Here is a 17198-nt window from a genome sequence, read left to right as displayed (position 1 = left end):
GTGAGATAAATCAGGGCAAACACCAAATGTTTAATTTTTAGCAGACTTTGAATGGAGGTTTGTTTGTAAGTGTAACTGTGCCAAAAGACCCATGGAGAGAATGAGCTTGTCTATGGTGATGATCGCTACAAGAACTAATTAGATAAGCTATTAAGACCGAGCTTCACCAATACAACATAAATGATACATTTTTAAATGCATTTTCCGATCAAATATTTGTCCAACTTTTTATTGAATGAACTGTATTTACAGTGTTGTTACGATGTCACCACACACTAAAGACAATATTTATGGTTACCTGACAGAAAAGTATTTCACCTTAAGTTACTGTGTTGTACCGTTTTGATTGTGACCCATTTTTCCTGATCATTGTGTCGTAGCTCAAGAGGACATCTGCTGATACTCTAACTCTCATAGTTCCAAAACAATTGAACTTTTTCACATTTTTTGAAGGTAAATATTCAAGAGACCCAAGCCCATTCATAATAATATCATTTGATCCAATGCATAGCTTATTAGATGGTAGTAGTTAAATTATAGATGTTGGACAGAGATCTTTACTGAATAGAATAGTTTTAAGGTGATGCCTCTTATGATTAACAGCATTTTATGATTAAATTGTTTGAAACTGTGTCTCAGCAACTTGAACTGAAGAATGTGGATCTGAAACCTGGAGATAAGCTGAAAATAAAAGGGGTAGTTCTGCATGATGCTGAGAGGTAAGCTAACCAAACACATTACTCTTATTTTATATTAGCTACTTAACCAAATAAATTTTAAAAAAGACATCTAATCAGTTATTTCTACAGTAATAAAAAAAAAAGAAAATGTAGAAAAATGTGGACTTTCACTTTTACATGACGATATGTAAGAGAATGAATCCGTGTGATGTTCCTAACTCTGTAAACACTTGATGTTATGAATGCAGTTGTATGACCTCTGATCCACTCAGATTCCAGATCGATCTCGGCTGTGATGCAGACGACCTGGCTCTGCACTTTAACCCTCGTTTCCATGACGACGCCGATGGAGCTGTCCTCGTCTGCAACTCAAAGAGTGATGGTTGTTGGGGCGATGAGAAACGAGAAATACACAACCCCCTACAGAGGGGCAGTGATGTCAAGGTGAGAGAATCTAGGCAAAGAAACTGAAGACATGCATGTTGTCAAAAGTGTTATAAAAAGGCTTGGATATGATTTTGGTTTTGTTTTTTATATTAAAAATCAATCACGCAATATAATAATTTTCTTACTCACTTCTGGTTATTTGTTGCCATTCAGATAGTTCGGGTTGAGTTTGGGTTTCTGTCGTAAAGTTTTACTTATTACCATCTCATCTATTTTAGATTGTGTTTAAGATGGCTGGAGACGTGTTTGAAGTGGAGCTTCCTGATGGACAGGAAGTCCAGTTTCCCAACCGTGTTGGAATGGACGTCATCAGCTACATCCGAGTCACAGGGGACTTCAAAATGACGGGCTTCAAGATCTGCTGAGAGACACAGCGTCTGTGACACATGTATGCTGAGTTTAACAGTGTGATTATAGAGAAGACTTTGACACGTGGCCAGTGATTGTAAGAAATATGAATCATGAAGAGATGTCGATCCTCCGTACTTAGAAAATGTATCTTTAATTAAAATATACTGTTGACGAAAATAATATTAAATGTTTAAATTCAAATGATCATGTTTTGTTATCTTTGAAGGGTTGCACCCTAAGCTTGGCTTTGAAATGTATTTCCCACAAACAGTAACACAAACATTACATACTCATAAACAGTATCATTATGTGAGAGCAGCAGAAATGCAAAGAAACCTGGTCCCTCGGTGGATATGAAGTCGTGATTTTTATTGAATCATTATTGCTGTGAATAACATGAGAGGTCAGCATCGTGACGAGAACACGCTGTAGTCATACAACTGTCCTTGTGTGCATTAAAACTCAACTTCAGCTGGTGAGAATATAATATAATTACAGGCTGATTAAAATGAGATTAATAGATTACAGTTGAAATACTTCAGTAACATGAAATATGCTTGTTACAGTTTTTCAGCTACTTTCTTTGTCATTTCAACTTTAAATGAAGATACTTTAACATGCAAAAACAAAACAATATTTGCTCGACTAATTCTTAAATCAGTTCAAACAGATTAAAACAAAGAATTATATCTCACACCATGCAAAAAAAAATCTGTAATTTGTGATCACATGTCTCTTGAACACACAATATAAACTCTTTTTATGCTCGTGTACCTTTAAATTGTACATATTTTGATTAAATGAAATTTAACATCCACCCTCACATGCAAAAACTTCATAAATCCACTTTCTTCATCCTTAAAAATAAACAACAAACAACAGATTGCTGCTCCTTCATGAAAACCTTGGTGAAGTACTTCGTCAATGACACATATCATCTTCAATTTGATGACTCCCTTCATTCTCTATATGATCATTGTTCCAGTGTGCTCCTGTTTCTCTGTCGTTCATTTGAATAATGCGAAGATGATTCTGTACATCAGTCAACCCTGTATTTTGTAATGATTTACTGACTGTCTACATTTGATGATAAAATCAGTAAAAGTATATGAGTGCTGTTTATAGGATTTTAATTTCTGAATAATCACGTAAAAGAAATTGTGATTTTCAGCAGTTGTTCCGGTGTCGACTCACTACAGTAACAGTCTACTCTGAGTACGTTTCATCCAGACTTTCAATCGCTTGTTGTTTAGTGTGTGTTCTCCACTGACTGGGAATTTCTCCTCTGCCCTCGAATTTCCGACCATAGTAATTTTCCAGTTCTTGTTGAAATCGACACACAAACCATGTCCAATATGTCAGTTTGGACTCATCAGGGGTAATTCTCCAGTTAGCAAACCTTGGTCCAGCAGTACGGTACTGCTTGAAAGGAACGGAGACTTCTGACACTCCATCAGGGTAAAAACTGTTATCACTTGCAACGTCTGTTGTGCAGAAGTTAACGGACATTTCCACTGTGTTTCTGTAGTGAAAACCCTTGACTGAGCCTGATCGATGGAAGGGGACGTTGTGGTCATCAGGGCTGTGATCTTCCAGGGTGTTTGTGCACACAGCTGCACAGAATGGACACGTTACCCAGCAGCATCTACACAGCTGATCGATGAGGATCTGATCAGGTTGCAGCCTAAAGTCCTTCATCTTATCCAGGGAGAGGCGGCTCATCTCTGTTTTGATGGGTACAAGGCCTTTCTCTATCTCTTCTTTAAGAAAGTCAAAATTGTTTATGTCACGGAAATTTTGACAAGAAATGGTGTCAAGTGTCAGCTTGTCTTTTAGCAAACTGGAAAATTGCTCCATCCACATGTCTGTGCCTCCTTTTTGGGTTTTGACTTCCTGTGTTGCAGTAAATAAAGCTTGACTGACAAGCTCACTGATGTCATCCACATTTTTCTTGAGTATGTTCTTTGCTTTATGACTCTGTTCTTTGAACATGTACTTGTGTACTTCATCTTTTATAAAATACTCTGCTTGACTCCTTGGATCTTGGATGTAGGTGATGAAACTCTTGAAGTCCTCCTTCTCTGCAAGTGACTTCAACACATGTTTCTCCAAGTTCAACCTGTTCCCACTGAATGCTGGGAAACTACACCTCATCTCTCCAGTGAGATCAATAGCAGTCTTGTTACAGACAGCCTCCACAGCGGACACCTTCAGATTTTCACAGATCATTTCTCCAAAAACGGCAGCAGATGAGTTTCCTTTCCAGAAGCTTCTAAAAATGCTGTAATACTGATCTTTCTTGCTTTCTGAATAAGTACGTGCATCGTTGTTCTTTCTGTATGTCTTGTGAGACTGGGAAAGCCATCTTCCTGCCCTGTCAAAAACATACAGCGAGAGATCAACTGTAAACTCCTTCCTCAGTGCGTATGGCTTTTGTGATTCAAACTCTGTCACCTTCGTTTGAACATTTTGGGCCATTTCTTGCAAGTAAGTTGATCTGTAGCCTCTTGTTGCTACAGGTTTGGTCTGAATTTTTTTGAGGGATTGTTGTTCAACTTGACTGATGAAGGATCGGATCTGTTCATGTTGTTCATGTGATAAGTCACTGCTCCCTTTCTGTTGGGTTGTTGGGACAATTCCAGTCACTTGTTTAAAATAATTGAATGCACTTTTGAATACATTTGTTCCTTGTTTGCCAGTGTCCTTGTTTTCCTTTTTACTCTCATGAGACTGGTGGCTCTCCTCAGAGAGATCTCGCTGCTTCTTTTGGTTCACATAATCAGAGTAGTGCCCCACTTTTGACAAGACATGGTATCTGTTACTGTCTTTGCATCCCTTTATAAGACCCCACTCAAAACCAAGCTCATTAAGGACACTTTTCTGATCTTCCTCCAGGTTGATGTCCTCAATGGGTTTTATACCTGCAGATAATTCACTGACCAACTCCCCCCAAACAGTGTTGAACTGACTTTTAAGTTCCTCCTCTTTTGCTTTGTCTTTTAAGCTATGAGCGAGCTCTTTGCTCTTCTGCAGCAGCTTGTTCTCAAACTCTGTCTTCTTATCATCTAGCTCTTTACGAGCTTTCTTCTGCTGGATAACTTCATCCAGTGTTTTTTTCACTCCTTTCACCTGTTCCTCATGGAACTCTTTAATTTTCTGTTCAAATCGGCCTCTCCATTGAACCAGCATGTCTTTGTCTCTCTTATCCTCAAAGTAGAGATTCATATCCTTTTTGATTTCTTCAAATGTTTTGCTCATTTCTGTAAAGAGATAACTGTTCTCAACCCTGTCCAGTTTTCCATTTTCTATTCTGGTATAAAGCTGGTTCTCAATGGTCAGCATGTTGCTCCTCAGGGTCCAGGTCCAGGTCGCGTACTGGACCTCAAGTTTTCTGTACACTGCAATTTCCAGTGTGTTTTTGAAGCTGAAAACAAATTGTTCATTCATCAGGGCGTTCCACAGGTCCTGAATTTTGCTTTTAAAATATGAGAGTGTGATCCCGGATGACTGTGAAGCCTTGGAGAGGATGATGTGCTTCAGTTCTTGGACATTCTCACTGTAACGTGGATTTGGAGGAGCCATCGGTGGACTTCCCTCCCAAAGCTGGGCAAAGTATTTCACATCTTTTTGCACATCAAATGCAATGACGTCACTGAAGCACTTGACATCACAGTCCTCCTCTTTGGCAGCTAGTTGAGCCATGTCATCCAGTTTTTCTTGCAGGCGTCTCTTTCCATCCATGTTTTTCTCTGCAGCTCCAATATCTGAAACGTTCTGGTGAACAAACACACAACTCGGAGAAAGTTTAACTTTCTTCATCCTCATGAAAGCCTGAACAACAATCTGCAGGACATCTTGCATCTCAGCTGGATTCTCACCAAAGATGTTGATCAGTGTCATGTTTCCCAGGCCAACAACAAATGTTGCCAGTTCATTATCGTGGTGAGTAGTGGTGTTACCGGCCAACTCAAGAGCTCGCAGTCCTTCAGTGTCCACCACTAGAAAATAGTCAAACTTCAACTTCAAGTCGTTCCTGATTTCCTCTGACACCTTGATCAGCTGCATAAAGGCACCCTTGGTGCACCTGCCAGCACTCACTGCAAACTGCAACCCAAACATGGCATTCAGCATTGTTGACTTTCCACTGCTTTGTACGCCCAAAACTGACAACACAAAAACTGTCTGGTCACCAAGTTTCCTGATAACCTCCTCCAGAACACTAGAGATCCAAGTTAAAGGGGCGTAACCTGCATCACCATCCATCAGCTCCATCGGGTGTCCTGATATCATCAGATCTGCAGCCAGCTCAGGGTATTTTGACCAGTCGGTCTGCCTGTTGTGTGTTTGTTTCTTTTGAGATTTATGGGCTTCATAGATTTGTCCCATTTCTCTAAAGATGTGCTCCAAGCCAAACGTTGCTGACTGTAGTTCTTTTGATATTTGTTCAAGCTCATTTTGTTTCCTGTCTAACAGAGGAGATTTGTCATGCTTGTTCTTCAGAGACACGACTTCAGACCACTTTTCATCATATCTTTGTAGAATTGAAGCGAGATCATCTGTGGAGAGGGCATCTATTAAGATCTGCATCCATTTCAGGAAGTACTCTTTGTCTGTTGATGGCAGAGACAAGAGGCTTTCAGTGAATGACTTCATCAGGTTGGTGTGGGAAACAGAGCATTGTTCTTGTCGTATTTGCGTCAGTTCCTGTTCCTTCTGACTTTTCTCCTTCTCAATGTTTCCTTGGAGGTGATACAGTTCTTTCTTTATTCTGCACCACTCATGCCACAGATTGCCTTGACAAGGGAGAAACTTTTCTTTGATCTTTGAGATGTCCATCCCCTGAAGCAAATTCAATATTTCCATTGCTGCAGATTTCCCCTTTTGGCAGACTGGGTCATCTTCATCCACTCTGACTCCAGAGACCTTGGACATAGATTCAAGCTGGAACGATGTGTGTGGTCCAGACAAAGTCTTTTTAATAATCATTTTCAGTTCTTCAGCAACATCTGACTGGCTTCTTTCTTTTAGACCCACAATGTATTTCCCTGGTTTCTTCTCAACTGCACCACAATCCTTATCAGCAACGAGAATAATAAGAGGCTTTGGAGACTTGTGAAGGGCTGAGAGGACTGCAGTGCTTTTCTGTGTTCTTCCCAGAGTTGGCACAAAAACAACATTGACTGAAGATTTATCGATCAGTATTTCACGCTGCTTTTCAGTCATTAGAGCATCACCGTGAAGATTACAGAAGGCAATGCAGTCGGTGAAGGAGTCATTGGGGTTTCCAGCAGGAAAGTACCAGGCAATCTCTGCGACACCATCCATCAAATGGCGAGATTTGGTGCTACCTTTACAGTTTCTGTGGAAGAAGGTACTGTGAGTGTCATTGATCAAAGAGTTCATGAGATGAGATTTAGACTGAGACAGTGAACCCAGGCGGAAAAATGACACCATGGGTGTTTCAGCTTTGCAGATTGGCATACTCTTCATGGTGATGGTGTCTTTATCCTTGATTTCAGTTACCTTCCACGTTTTTATTATTTGTCTCAATGTCCAAAGAGGACACTCAATATCCATTGTGACTGGGTCAGGAACAAGCAAAGGTAAGGCGTACTGACACTGTGACAACTTTTTAACCATGTCCTGCTTGAGAAAGCTGTCTGAGCAGTGAAATACTGCCATTTGAACATCCATTGGATGTGCATGGGTTTGTTTTGATTGATCAGAGTCTTCATCTGTGTTAAAAAATTCATCTAAGTCATCATCTGTGTCAGTGCTGTCAGACACCGGAGCAGACTGTGGATGGCTGACCTCAGGACTCTCCTGTTTTACAAGGATATGTCTAGCTCTGTAGTCTAACGCCAATAACGTCTGAAGAAAAGTATAGGCTAGTTCTTTCTCACACGTGTCATTGCTCGGTTTTACAGGTGGACCTATTTTAAGAAAGTCAGCTGGTGACAGCTTCTGTTGAAGTTTGTCTTGAAGGTGAAGTCTGCTGAGCAGTGTTTCAATTTCTTTCTCCACATCGACGGTACCTGCAGAACAGCAATGATATTCCAGTTTACCAGAGGGACAGAAAAATGTTATCAACTTTAATTGACTGAATTTATTCAGTAATTGGGCTTTTCAACACATGAATACTGTGTAATATATTTTTAACTTGCATATAGGGGAGTCGAGAACAGCTTGATATTGTAGCGGTGTTTCCCAGAATGCCCAGCATTCGTTCGAACGTTCATAGTAGGCACCATGAGTGACATGAGTTGGGCATTAATGGAAGGACCTCTGATTTGTGTTCAGTGCACGTGAAAGTCAATGTAATGTTTTGAGACAAATAGTGAGCAGGTCCTGCAGTAATGGAGTGTGCTGAATTTTAGTATCTGGGCTAAAATAAAGTTCTTCTGTTCCTCATCTACTGGCCGGTCAATCCCTGGCCTGTTACATTATCGTTCTCAATTACAGGAAAGTCTCGGAAACGCTGACTGAACTCGTTCACAAGAGATTTGATCACAGACACTAATTCCCCCTTTTAGCAGGAAGTTTGCACATTTTATTGCGGGCAGCGCGGGGATTTAACCACTTTAAGTTCCATATTATCAATTGCATCTGACGTAGCTTTGAAAATGTCCTTACCCGTTGTTGTGCCCTTTAGACTCCTAAGATCAAGCAGCTCCTCTGTAATGCGAAAGTTATCGTTCATTCATGTGTGGGCCATATTCCATTATATTTTTAGAATTTGCTGCGGCCCAATTAAAAATCGACCACGACTACGGGCTGTAGTTTGGACACCCCAGATTTAGAACAATAATGAAAACATCCAACTATAAAATAACAGTATGAAACTGAGTAATGAATGAAAATGTATGAACAAACCAAAATTTGTTTCACATTGACTCAAAGTACTGTTTATCTTGCTGACAGCTTTACACTACTAATGGAAGTGTCTTAACAAGCTTCATGAGTTTGTCACCTGGAAGTTTTCAGTTAACAGCTGAACCTTTTCAAAAGTTCACTGGTGAAATATTTTGTCTTCTTACTGAATGCAAAAGTTTGTAAACAGCAAAATAGACCTGCTCAACTACTGTACTAATCCATATTCATATTATGGCAAGAACTGCTCAACTAACCCATAAACAAAATCACATAAGCCATGTTTTCCACATGAGACACGTGATCACATGTAGGACACGTTATGTAGCAAAATATGATAACATGGGGAAACTATGTGGGAAGATTTTTCCCCACGTTGTTGTATGTGGTACCATGTGGAAAACATGTCATCACATGTAATGTGTCACAAATATTGCAACTTTTCACAAACATATTCTCAACAAGTACAATAACATGAGCAACAAGCAGTGATATGTGAACCCTCGTATGCTAAATGTTGATGAGCCAGCGGGTCCGTGGAGTTTAGCATGTCTGATTTATGTGCAAAGTTTCGTGAGGTTTGAAGCATTCCTGGACCTTATACATCAACTTCCTGTGTCTAAGTGAAAAATGTAACTTTGCCGCATCACCCTGGCGACTCCCTTTCGCAAAAAAGCTGACTTCTCAATATATCATCATCAATGTTTTAAGGTTATTCTGACCCGATTTGATGTTGATGTGATCAACTACCTCGATGAAGCATGGGAAAGTATGAAATATTTATTTTCCAGTTGCCAGCAGGGGGTGTTATGACTCAGCAAATATTACCATACAGGTGTCTTCAGGGCGGGACTGTTATCAAACATGAAATGTTTGAGGAGGATCAGAATATGTACATATTGTTCCATATACGGGCACACCGTTCGCCGAAAACAAATTCTTTTGATAACTTTTCATCTCCCAGGTGTTAAGACAGGACAGACAAAATGCAAATTGGTCCGACAAAATCTGTAGTAGGAGTTCGTTAAAATACAACACGTGGAAATCGACAAAAATGGCGACTAAATTCAAAATGGTGGACTTCCTGTTAAATTGAGGTCATGGTGCCAGGAGACTTTCTTGTACATCGCCATGTGATACACATTTCCACCGAATTTTGTGCATGTCGGTGAAACTAGGTGCCGGGGCTGCAGTTTAGTGGGCGCTAGTGAGCCATTTGGATACGTCCACTCACAAAAGACATATCAGATGTATTGTCTCACCACGCTGGATGGATGTGTGATGGAGGTTTCAAGCATCTTTTGACCGTCAACGTCAACTTCCTGTGTCATGGCGGAACATAAAAGTTTGATGCATTGCTATGGCGACGCCCTTTGACAAAAACGCATTCACTTCTCGATATGTCATTATCAACATCTTAACACTATTCTGACCTGATTTGACGTGGATCTGATCAACCAGCTCCATGTAGCATGTGAAGGTTTAAAAAGTGACATTTCCTGTTGCCACCAGGGGGCACTATCACTGTGACCAACAATTACCATGCACATGTCTTCAAGCTGTTATCATACATGTAAAGTTTGGAGAAGGTCCGTCCATGTACACAAGATTTACAGCCATTGAGACCCTCAAAATGGCCGCCACACCACCAGTCGACGAAAACAACTTCTTTTAACAACTTACTTTTAACATTTAGCCACGCCAACTCGCTTTCATGAGTTTTGGAGAGCAGTTGTTTACGTAGAATAATAATAATAATAATAACGCGGAATAAGAATAATTCCTTACATTTCAATGGAGCTTTCACACCATTCGGTGCTCCAATGACAAACACAAAGGTTCCATAATATTCTCATTACCTCTTCATCCGATTAATCTGCTCTGTTTTGTAGTAAACGCAGTGAACTGCTTTCCTGCCTTCATAGTGTGTCTGCATTTGAGCTCACTACTCTAGAGCTTAACAGGGTTTCACATGTAATCCAAAAGGTTTCCCATTGATAACTATATGTGTTTCACAGGGGAATACACATTGGTTCCACATCAATTTTCACGTATAATCCCATTGATTTCATGCGTAATCCGATGGTTTTCACATAGGACAAGGTTGGGGTTTCCCATGAGAATAGACATGGGTGTCCTCCTTCAAGACTGTTGGAAAAGCTCCAGGTGATGAACTTATTTAGCTCGTCCAAAGAATGAATAGTGTGCGAAGCTGTTATCAAAGCAAAATCGGGCTACTATACTGAAGAATATCAAATTTAAAATATATTATTTACTTTCACTATGTTATTACTTACGTGTAATTTCATCGCTTCAGTAGTTAAACAATGTAGAAAATGGTCAAAATAATTGGGTTATGTGTTGCTGCACAATTCAATTCTTAATTAACATCTTACCTTTGCCCTTGGTCTCAGATTGTTCAGACGTGACTTCAGTTGAAATCTGTATTTCTTCTTCTGCAGGTTTTAAAAAAATAACAGTGAATTGACTGAGAATCTTGCAATATATTCAATATATAAAATTAATATCTTAGTTTTCTTTCTTTAATGTATTTCTTGCAAAGATACAATATCACCCCTTTCAGGCCAGAGTGAAGTAATTTGAAAGATCTTAGTCTTTTTGTTTGCTGATGCACAGGAGGTATGTAACAATTAAGGTATTTAACTGATTTACAGTTTTTTTCATCATTGGGCATAATGTTTATCTGTGGTTAGTGGTTTTATCAAGTCCTTATAAAAAAAATATTAAATAACAGAATAGGTCATTTGTCAATGTAAGCCAAATATAAAATTACTATTTGAGATGTATTTAAACGGGTCTGGGCAGAGGTACATTAAATTGAGTCACAGCGCCGCCTGCTGTTGTAGAGGTTAAATTACTCGAAACATTTGTGAGAAGATCCTCATTACAATGATGAAAGTAAAATTGTGCCAGAAGTCATGAGATGTTTTTGTTTTTTTAATATTTATAAGACATGGTATATTTCTTAAGTACGTTCTATTAGAATAAGATGTGTGTTTGTTTGATTCATACTTTTTGTATTATCAATAAAAGCATTAGTTTGTTTAAGGTGTTTTAACTATATTGTGTTTGTTAATGAATCAAGTTAATGAAACTTGATTCGTATCACATGTTCGTTTTATTTGATTTTGTCACGGTTTGATGGTTTTAAAATGTAATCTCATGAATTTGATATGTAGTCTCATGCGTTTCACAGGTAAAGGCGTGTGTTTCATATGGGAATATATGTGTTTTACATGTAATCTCATGGGTTTCACTTAATTCTGAGTTTGTTGCATCTAATAAAAATTTCCCTCTGAGGGATTAATAAAGTGTCTGTCTGTCTGTCTATCTGTCTATCTGTCTATCTATCTGTCTGTCTGTCTGTCTATCTGCCTGCCTGCCTGCCTGCCTGCCTGCCTGCCTGCCTGCCTGCCTGTCTGCCTGTCTGTCTGTCTGTCTGTCTGTCTGTCTGTCTGTCTATCTATCTATCTATCTATCTATCTATCTATCTATCTATCTATCTATCTATCTATCTATCTATCTATCTATCTATCTATCTATCTATCTATCTATCTATCTATCTATCTATCTATCTATCTATCTATCTATCTATCTATCTATCTATCTATCTATCTATCTATCTATCTATCTATCTATCTATCTATCTATCTATCTATCTATCTATCTATCTATCTATCTATCTATCTATCTATCTATCTATCTATCTATCTATCTATCTATCTATCTATCTATCTATCTATCTATCTATCTATCTATCTATCTATCTATCTATCTATCTATCTATCTATCTATCTATCTATCTATCTATCTATCTATCTATCTATCTATCTATCTATCTATCTATCTATCTATCTATCTATCTATCTATCTATCTATCTATCTATCTATCCATCTATCCATCTATCCATCTATCTATCTATCTATCTATCTATCTATCTATCTATCTATCTATCTATCTATCTATCTATCTATCTATCTATCTATCTATCTATCTATCTATCTATCTATCTATCTATCTATCTATCTATCTGCCACTGGAACATTATCTGACCTGCAGTAACCTCAGGTCTCCCTGAGAGCAGCTCGCTCTCTCTCTCCTTTTCTCTGTGTTTGTGATATTCAGCAGGTTTTCAGAGTCTTCCTCATTACCTCTTCATCTGATTAATCTGCTCTGTTTTGTAGTAAACACAGTGAACTGCTTTCCTGCCTTCATAGTGTGTCTGCATTTGAGTACACTACGTTAGAGCTTAACAGGGTTTCACATGTAATCCAAAAGGTTTCCCATTGATAACTATATGTGTTTCACAGGGGAATACACATTGGTTCCACATCAATTTTCACATATAATCCCATTGGTTTCATGTGTAATCCCGTGGTTTTCACATAGGACAAGGTTGGGGTTTCCCATGAGAATAGACATGGGTGTCTCTCAGCACATGTGGGACCTCCTTCAAGACTGTTGGAAAAGCTCCAGGTGATGAACTTATTTAGCTCGTCCAAAGAATGAAGAGTGTGTGAAGCTGTTATCAAAGCAAAATCGGGCTACTATACTGAAGAATATCAAATTTAAAACATATTTTTTACTTTCACTGTTATTCCACACGTGTTATTTCATCACTTCAGTAGTTAAACAATGTAGAAAATGGTCAAAATAATTGGGTTATGTGTTGCTGCACAATTGAATTCTTAATTAAAAGCTTACCTTTGCCCTTGGTCTCAGATGGTCCAGACGTGACTTCAGTTGAAATCTCCATTTCTTCTTCTGCAGGTTTTAAAAAATAACAGTAAATTGACTGAGAATCTTGCAATATATTCAATATATAAAATTAATATCTAACTTTTCTTTCTTAAATTTATTTCTTGCAAAGACACAATATCACCCCTTTCAGGCCAGAATGAACGAATTTGAAAGATCTTAGTCTTTTTGTTTGCTGAACCACTGGAGGTATGTAACAATTAAGGTATTTAACTGATTTATAGTTTTTTTCATCATTGGGCATAATGTTCATCTGTGGTTAGTGGTTTTATCAAGTCCTTATGAAAAAATAAATAAAAATAAAAAATAGGTCATTTGTCAATGTAAGCCAAAAAGAAAAATACTATTTGAGATGTATTTACATGGGTCTGGGCAGAAGTACATTAAATTGAGTCACAGCGCCGCCTGCTGTTGTAGAGGGCAAATTACTCAAAACATTTGGGAGAAGATCCTCAATACAATGATGAAAGTAAAATTGTGCCAGAAGTCATGAGATGTTTTTGTTTTTTTATACTTATAAGACATGGTACATTTCTTTCTTAAGTACGGTCTATTAGAATATGATGTGTATTTGTTTGATTCAGACTTTTTGTATTATCAATAAAAGCATTAGTTTGTTTAAGGTGTTTTAACTATATTGTGTTTGTTAGTGAATCGTAAGGGAATTTTTGTTGAATATGTTTTGTCTGTTAAGTTTTGCCAGGAATTTAGCTCCACAGATTTGTGTTTGGAAAACCCAAAAGTTAAGGGTTGAAATAACCTCATTTCTAATGCATCAAAGCTTCGATGTATTAGAAATAAAAGTTATAAAATTATAATCTCACCTGTCCCAACTCTTTCTTCTTTGTAGGAGTTGTGGTCCAGGTGTTCTTTCTGATCTTTATTTTGAACAGACGTCAGTCTACTGTAGCTCTGGTGATCGTTTTCAGAGACCATGACGTCAATTTTTTCCAACAGAGATACGATCTCTTTTTCATCCGTCATAGTTCTTGTACATGTGTGGTATCTTTTTTCAGCAAAACTGCTATTAGCTTTCAGGTCTGCCAGGGCACCTTCACATTTTTCATTTGACTCATGAGTTACAACTGTCATTACATAAGAGAGAAATCCTCTCCCAAAAGTTTTTTCTAACCACTGCACTCTTGATTTGTAATGACTGTTGTGCTGTCCATATGGTACCAGTAAGAGAAAGGCATGAATTCCCTGATTTAATGGGACTCTGTCAATGTTTGGATGACCAAGCATGTTAATGACAGAGATGTGCCGACCACACAAATCATACAGTTTGGCTGAAAATTGTTCCACATTTGTTTGCTCGTCATGGTTAAGTAAGATGTTTTTTGTTCCGATCTCTATGGAATTTCTGTCACCAGTTAACAAAAGCGTGAGCTCAGGCATCACTGAAACAAACAAAACAACATCAGTAGATTAAACATTAAAATGTCAATGTTAAAGTGGTGCAGAGTTTGCAGAAATGAACAACTGAAATATAATCCATAAAATCCATGTTAGTGTTCCTAATTAAAATATTACCTGTGTTATTGCTTGCAGCTGAAGCTGACTTGGTGACTGAGTGTTGAGGTTCATGGGGGTCTTCTACTGGATCACACTCCATCTTATCGGCTCTTCATGTTTGCAGTCATAAAACAAAGTAATTCACAAAAATGAAACAATATTTCAAAACTGCAAATTCACATCACCATTCAAATTATTTGATAAAATAACAAAAAGTATATCTAACACATAAAATGTTTTGATTTTAGACACACACACACACACACACACACACACACACACACACACACACACACACACACACACACACACACACACACACACACACACACACACACACACACACACACACACACACACACACACATTCAAAGCTCCACATGTGTGCAGCTGTCCTAACTGGTCTTTGCTTTTCCTTTCCCACACACACACACACACACACACACATACACACACTCGCACACGAGGTGTGTGAAAATTAGTTGTGTTGAGTTGGAATGATGTTGTCTAACAAAATGTGCCACAGAATTGGCCGATAATATATATCTTATGTAAAATAAAATATCAAACCAGACCGTTTCAGATTCATAAATTTGAATTGGTTTCAAAACATTTTTTTTACAAAACTATGACAGGTACCAGACAGTGATATTCCATCAAGAAATTTCCTTTGATCTCATTTATCCTAAAAATAATACACAATTTTGGCTTCTTTTTTACTCAAAAATGCATTATAATTTTAGAAGAAAGGAGGTCTAATGAGGAATAATTTAAAATATAAAGTGTAAAACCAGTGTCAGTGAGTTGGAATGAAGTTGGCTGACGAGGTCTGACACAAAAATTTGTGATAAATTTTCCATTATGCCTTACAAGCACTAAAAAACAGACGGTCAGTTTTGACAACAGGAGGACAACAGGTGTGACTATTTGCTGGCATCGGAAAATATGAAATGGTTTAAAAAACAAATTCGGACTAAAATATGACACACACCAGTCTGTGATAATCCATTAAGAAATTAATTAAATAAAAATAATGACCAATTTTCACTTTTTGTTTACTCAAAAATGAGTACAAATTTAATTAAAATGAGGTCTATTGACCATAAATAATAATAATTTTTTAAAAAAGTGTAAAACCAGTGTCAATAAGTTGGAATCAAGTTGGATGACGAGGTTTGAAAAAAAAAATGGATACATTTTTCATTATAGGACTACGCACCTTTTGTTTGAGAGTTAATTTGACCCGGACGAATGCAGCTCTCTATTGTCCACAAAGAAAACACGAAGGTAAAGATTTTATTGATAGTGGTGAAATGTTGCAAACATAATCTGAAAAGTTGTTGAGTTTTCCTTTTTTTTTTTTTCTTCTGTCTATTCCACGTGAGGAGACGCAACAGGACAATGTGACAAAGTCCATATGAAACATGTGCAGTGTATTTAAGAGCATTTGGCAGAAAAGGTCAAGGAAAGTTTTCTGTTTACTTGCATTGACACACCCCATTTAGACAACCAGAGCTCAAGCAAAAGTTGTACTTCTTAGAGTCTTGCTGTTAAATAATCATTTTCTAAGAGAAGGGGAGTGTCCCTGCATGACGTGTTTTTCCTGTTCACCACAAGTCACACGAAACTAAAATAAATGGATCATTAAATAGGCAGAACAAAGTAAATGTGTGTGCATGCACTAAAAGAACATCCTCCAAAGAAGTCAAAGCAGCCAAGACTTAGAGGAAATATCAAAGTAGGAAAATGAGGTTGGTAAAAAATAAAAGAGGTCACTTTCAGATACTGTACATGATCAGATTTAGCAGATTTAAGTCTGTAAGCGAAAACACAATAAGATTATTATATAAACTTACCATTTGATGCGTATTTCTTCAGCTCTGCCTGTTTTTGCAGATGTGGCTGCAGTATCACAAATCCCCCCAGTCCGCCTCAGATATATATAGAGAGCAGAGACCGTTAGATAACTAACTGTACTTCACAAACCCCTCCCACATGACTTTAACAGATCTGATGTCATCTGTCAGGTCTAAGCGGCTGCAAAACTCTGCCTGCACATTACTTATAAATCAGTGATGTTAAAACTGAAAGTGAAACTTTGAGAACTCTGTTTCCCGGAGGCCTCGTGACTTACAAGAAAACAGAGAATAGGCCTATTGAAAACATCCAAACAAGCAGTACCACTGTAAGCCCTGACCAGTCTGTGACGCAGCAGCTGCCGAGAGTTTGATTACAAATACCTTCCAAATATCTACCAGGAAATCCAATAATATTTAACTCGTGTTAGTCCAAAAAAGGAAGAGGGATTGATATGGTTTCAAGGTTTTAGTTTCAATTTCAACTGGTCCTGATGTAAGTTTTAAAGTAAAACCAAAAACCTGAGATTTAGTTCCTCTTTCCTTTTATGGAGCCTTTTCACTGAACTGTGCTGCTAATAACCCTCCAGTTATTGTTATGTTGGTCAAAACCAGTGGTGCAAGATATTCAACAAATGTAAATAAACAAAGTCTTAAGTTAAAGCACACACACACACACACACACACACACACACACAC

General features: G+C 37.9%; 2 protein-coding genes across 7 annotated transcripts; one reads left to right on the top strand and one right to left on the bottom strand.

Annotated features, from left to right (window-relative positions):
- The first annotated feature begins 602 nt into the window (after positions 1 to 602).
- Positions 603 to 1778, top strand: LOC138622503 (galectin-2-like). The gene is made up of 3 exons (XM_069701363.1): positions 603 to 719; positions 953 to 1124; positions 1346 to 1778. Exons 1-3 carry the CDS (start codon positions 610 to 612, stop codon positions 1490 to 1492), a joined length of 429 nt encoding a protein of 142 aa, XP_069557464.1. The 5' UTR covers positions 603 to 609; the 3' UTR covers positions 1493 to 1778.
- A 48-nt stretch (positions 1779 to 1826) lies between these two features.
- LOC138622485 (interferon-induced very large GTPase 1-like) lies at positions 1827 to 16768 on the bottom strand. Of its 6 annotated transcripts, XM_069701322.1 has the most exons (7): positions 16500 to 16768; positions 15863 to 15904; positions 14662 to 14753; positions 13953 to 14528; positions 13075 to 13134; positions 10745 to 10804; positions 1827 to 7513 (listed from the first exon to the last, which is right to left on the bottom strand). In XM_069701322.1, exons 3-7 carry the CDS (start codon positions 14741 to 14743, stop codon positions 2685 to 2687), a joined length of 5607 nt encoding a protein of 1868 aa, XP_069557423.1. In that variant the 5' UTR covers positions 14744 to 14753; positions 15863 to 15904; positions 16500 to 16768; the 3' UTR covers positions 1827 to 2684. The 6 variants fall into 6 exon arrangements, with proteins under 6 accessions (XP_069557423.1, XP_069557424.1, XP_069557425.1 ...); XM_069701323.1 differs by lacking the exon at positions 15863 to 15904; XM_069701324.1 differs by lacking the exon at positions 10745 to 10804 and having other exon boundaries at positions 16500 to 16766.
- Between the last annotated feature and the right edge of the window lie 430 nt (positions 16769 to 17198).

Source organism: Brachyistius frenatus, unplaced genomic scaffold, assembly GCF_029030835.1.
Source record: "Brachyistius frenatus isolate BFR_SWC_R1_liver_20210118 unplaced genomic scaffold, ASM2903083v1 Contig_36, whole genome shotgun sequence".
NCBI lineage: Eukaryota > Metazoa > Chordata > Actinopteri > Embiotocidae > Brachyistius > Brachyistius frenatus.
Note: the sequence above shows the minus strand (reverse complement) of the source record. Positions and strands in the feature narration are given on the sequence as shown.

Coding starts and splice junctions, on each gene's coding strand:
- LOC138622503 (XM_069701363.1), top strand. CDS start 610: ATGATTAAATTGTTTGAAACTGTGTCTCAGCAACTTGAACTGAAGAAT. Junction 720..952: donor GTTCTGCATGATGCTGAGAG/GTAAGCTAACCA, acceptor TGATCCACTCAG/ATTCCAGATCGATCTCGGCT. Junction 1,125..1,345: donor AGAGGGGCAGTGATGTCAAG/GTGAGAGAATCT, acceptor CATCTATTTTAG/ATTGTGTTTAAGATGGCTGG.
- LOC138622485 (XM_069701322.1), bottom strand. CDS start 14,743: ATGGAGTGTGATCCAGTAGAAGACCCCCATGAACCTCAACACTCAGTC. Junction 14,529..14,661: donor AGCTGCAAGCAATAACACAG/GTAATATTTTAA, acceptor TGTTTGTTTCAG/TGATGCCTGAGCTCACGCTT. Junction 10,805..13,074: donor ATCTGAGACCAAGGGCAAAG/GTAAGCTTTTAA, acceptor TAAAACCTGCAG/AAGAAGAAATACAGATTTCA.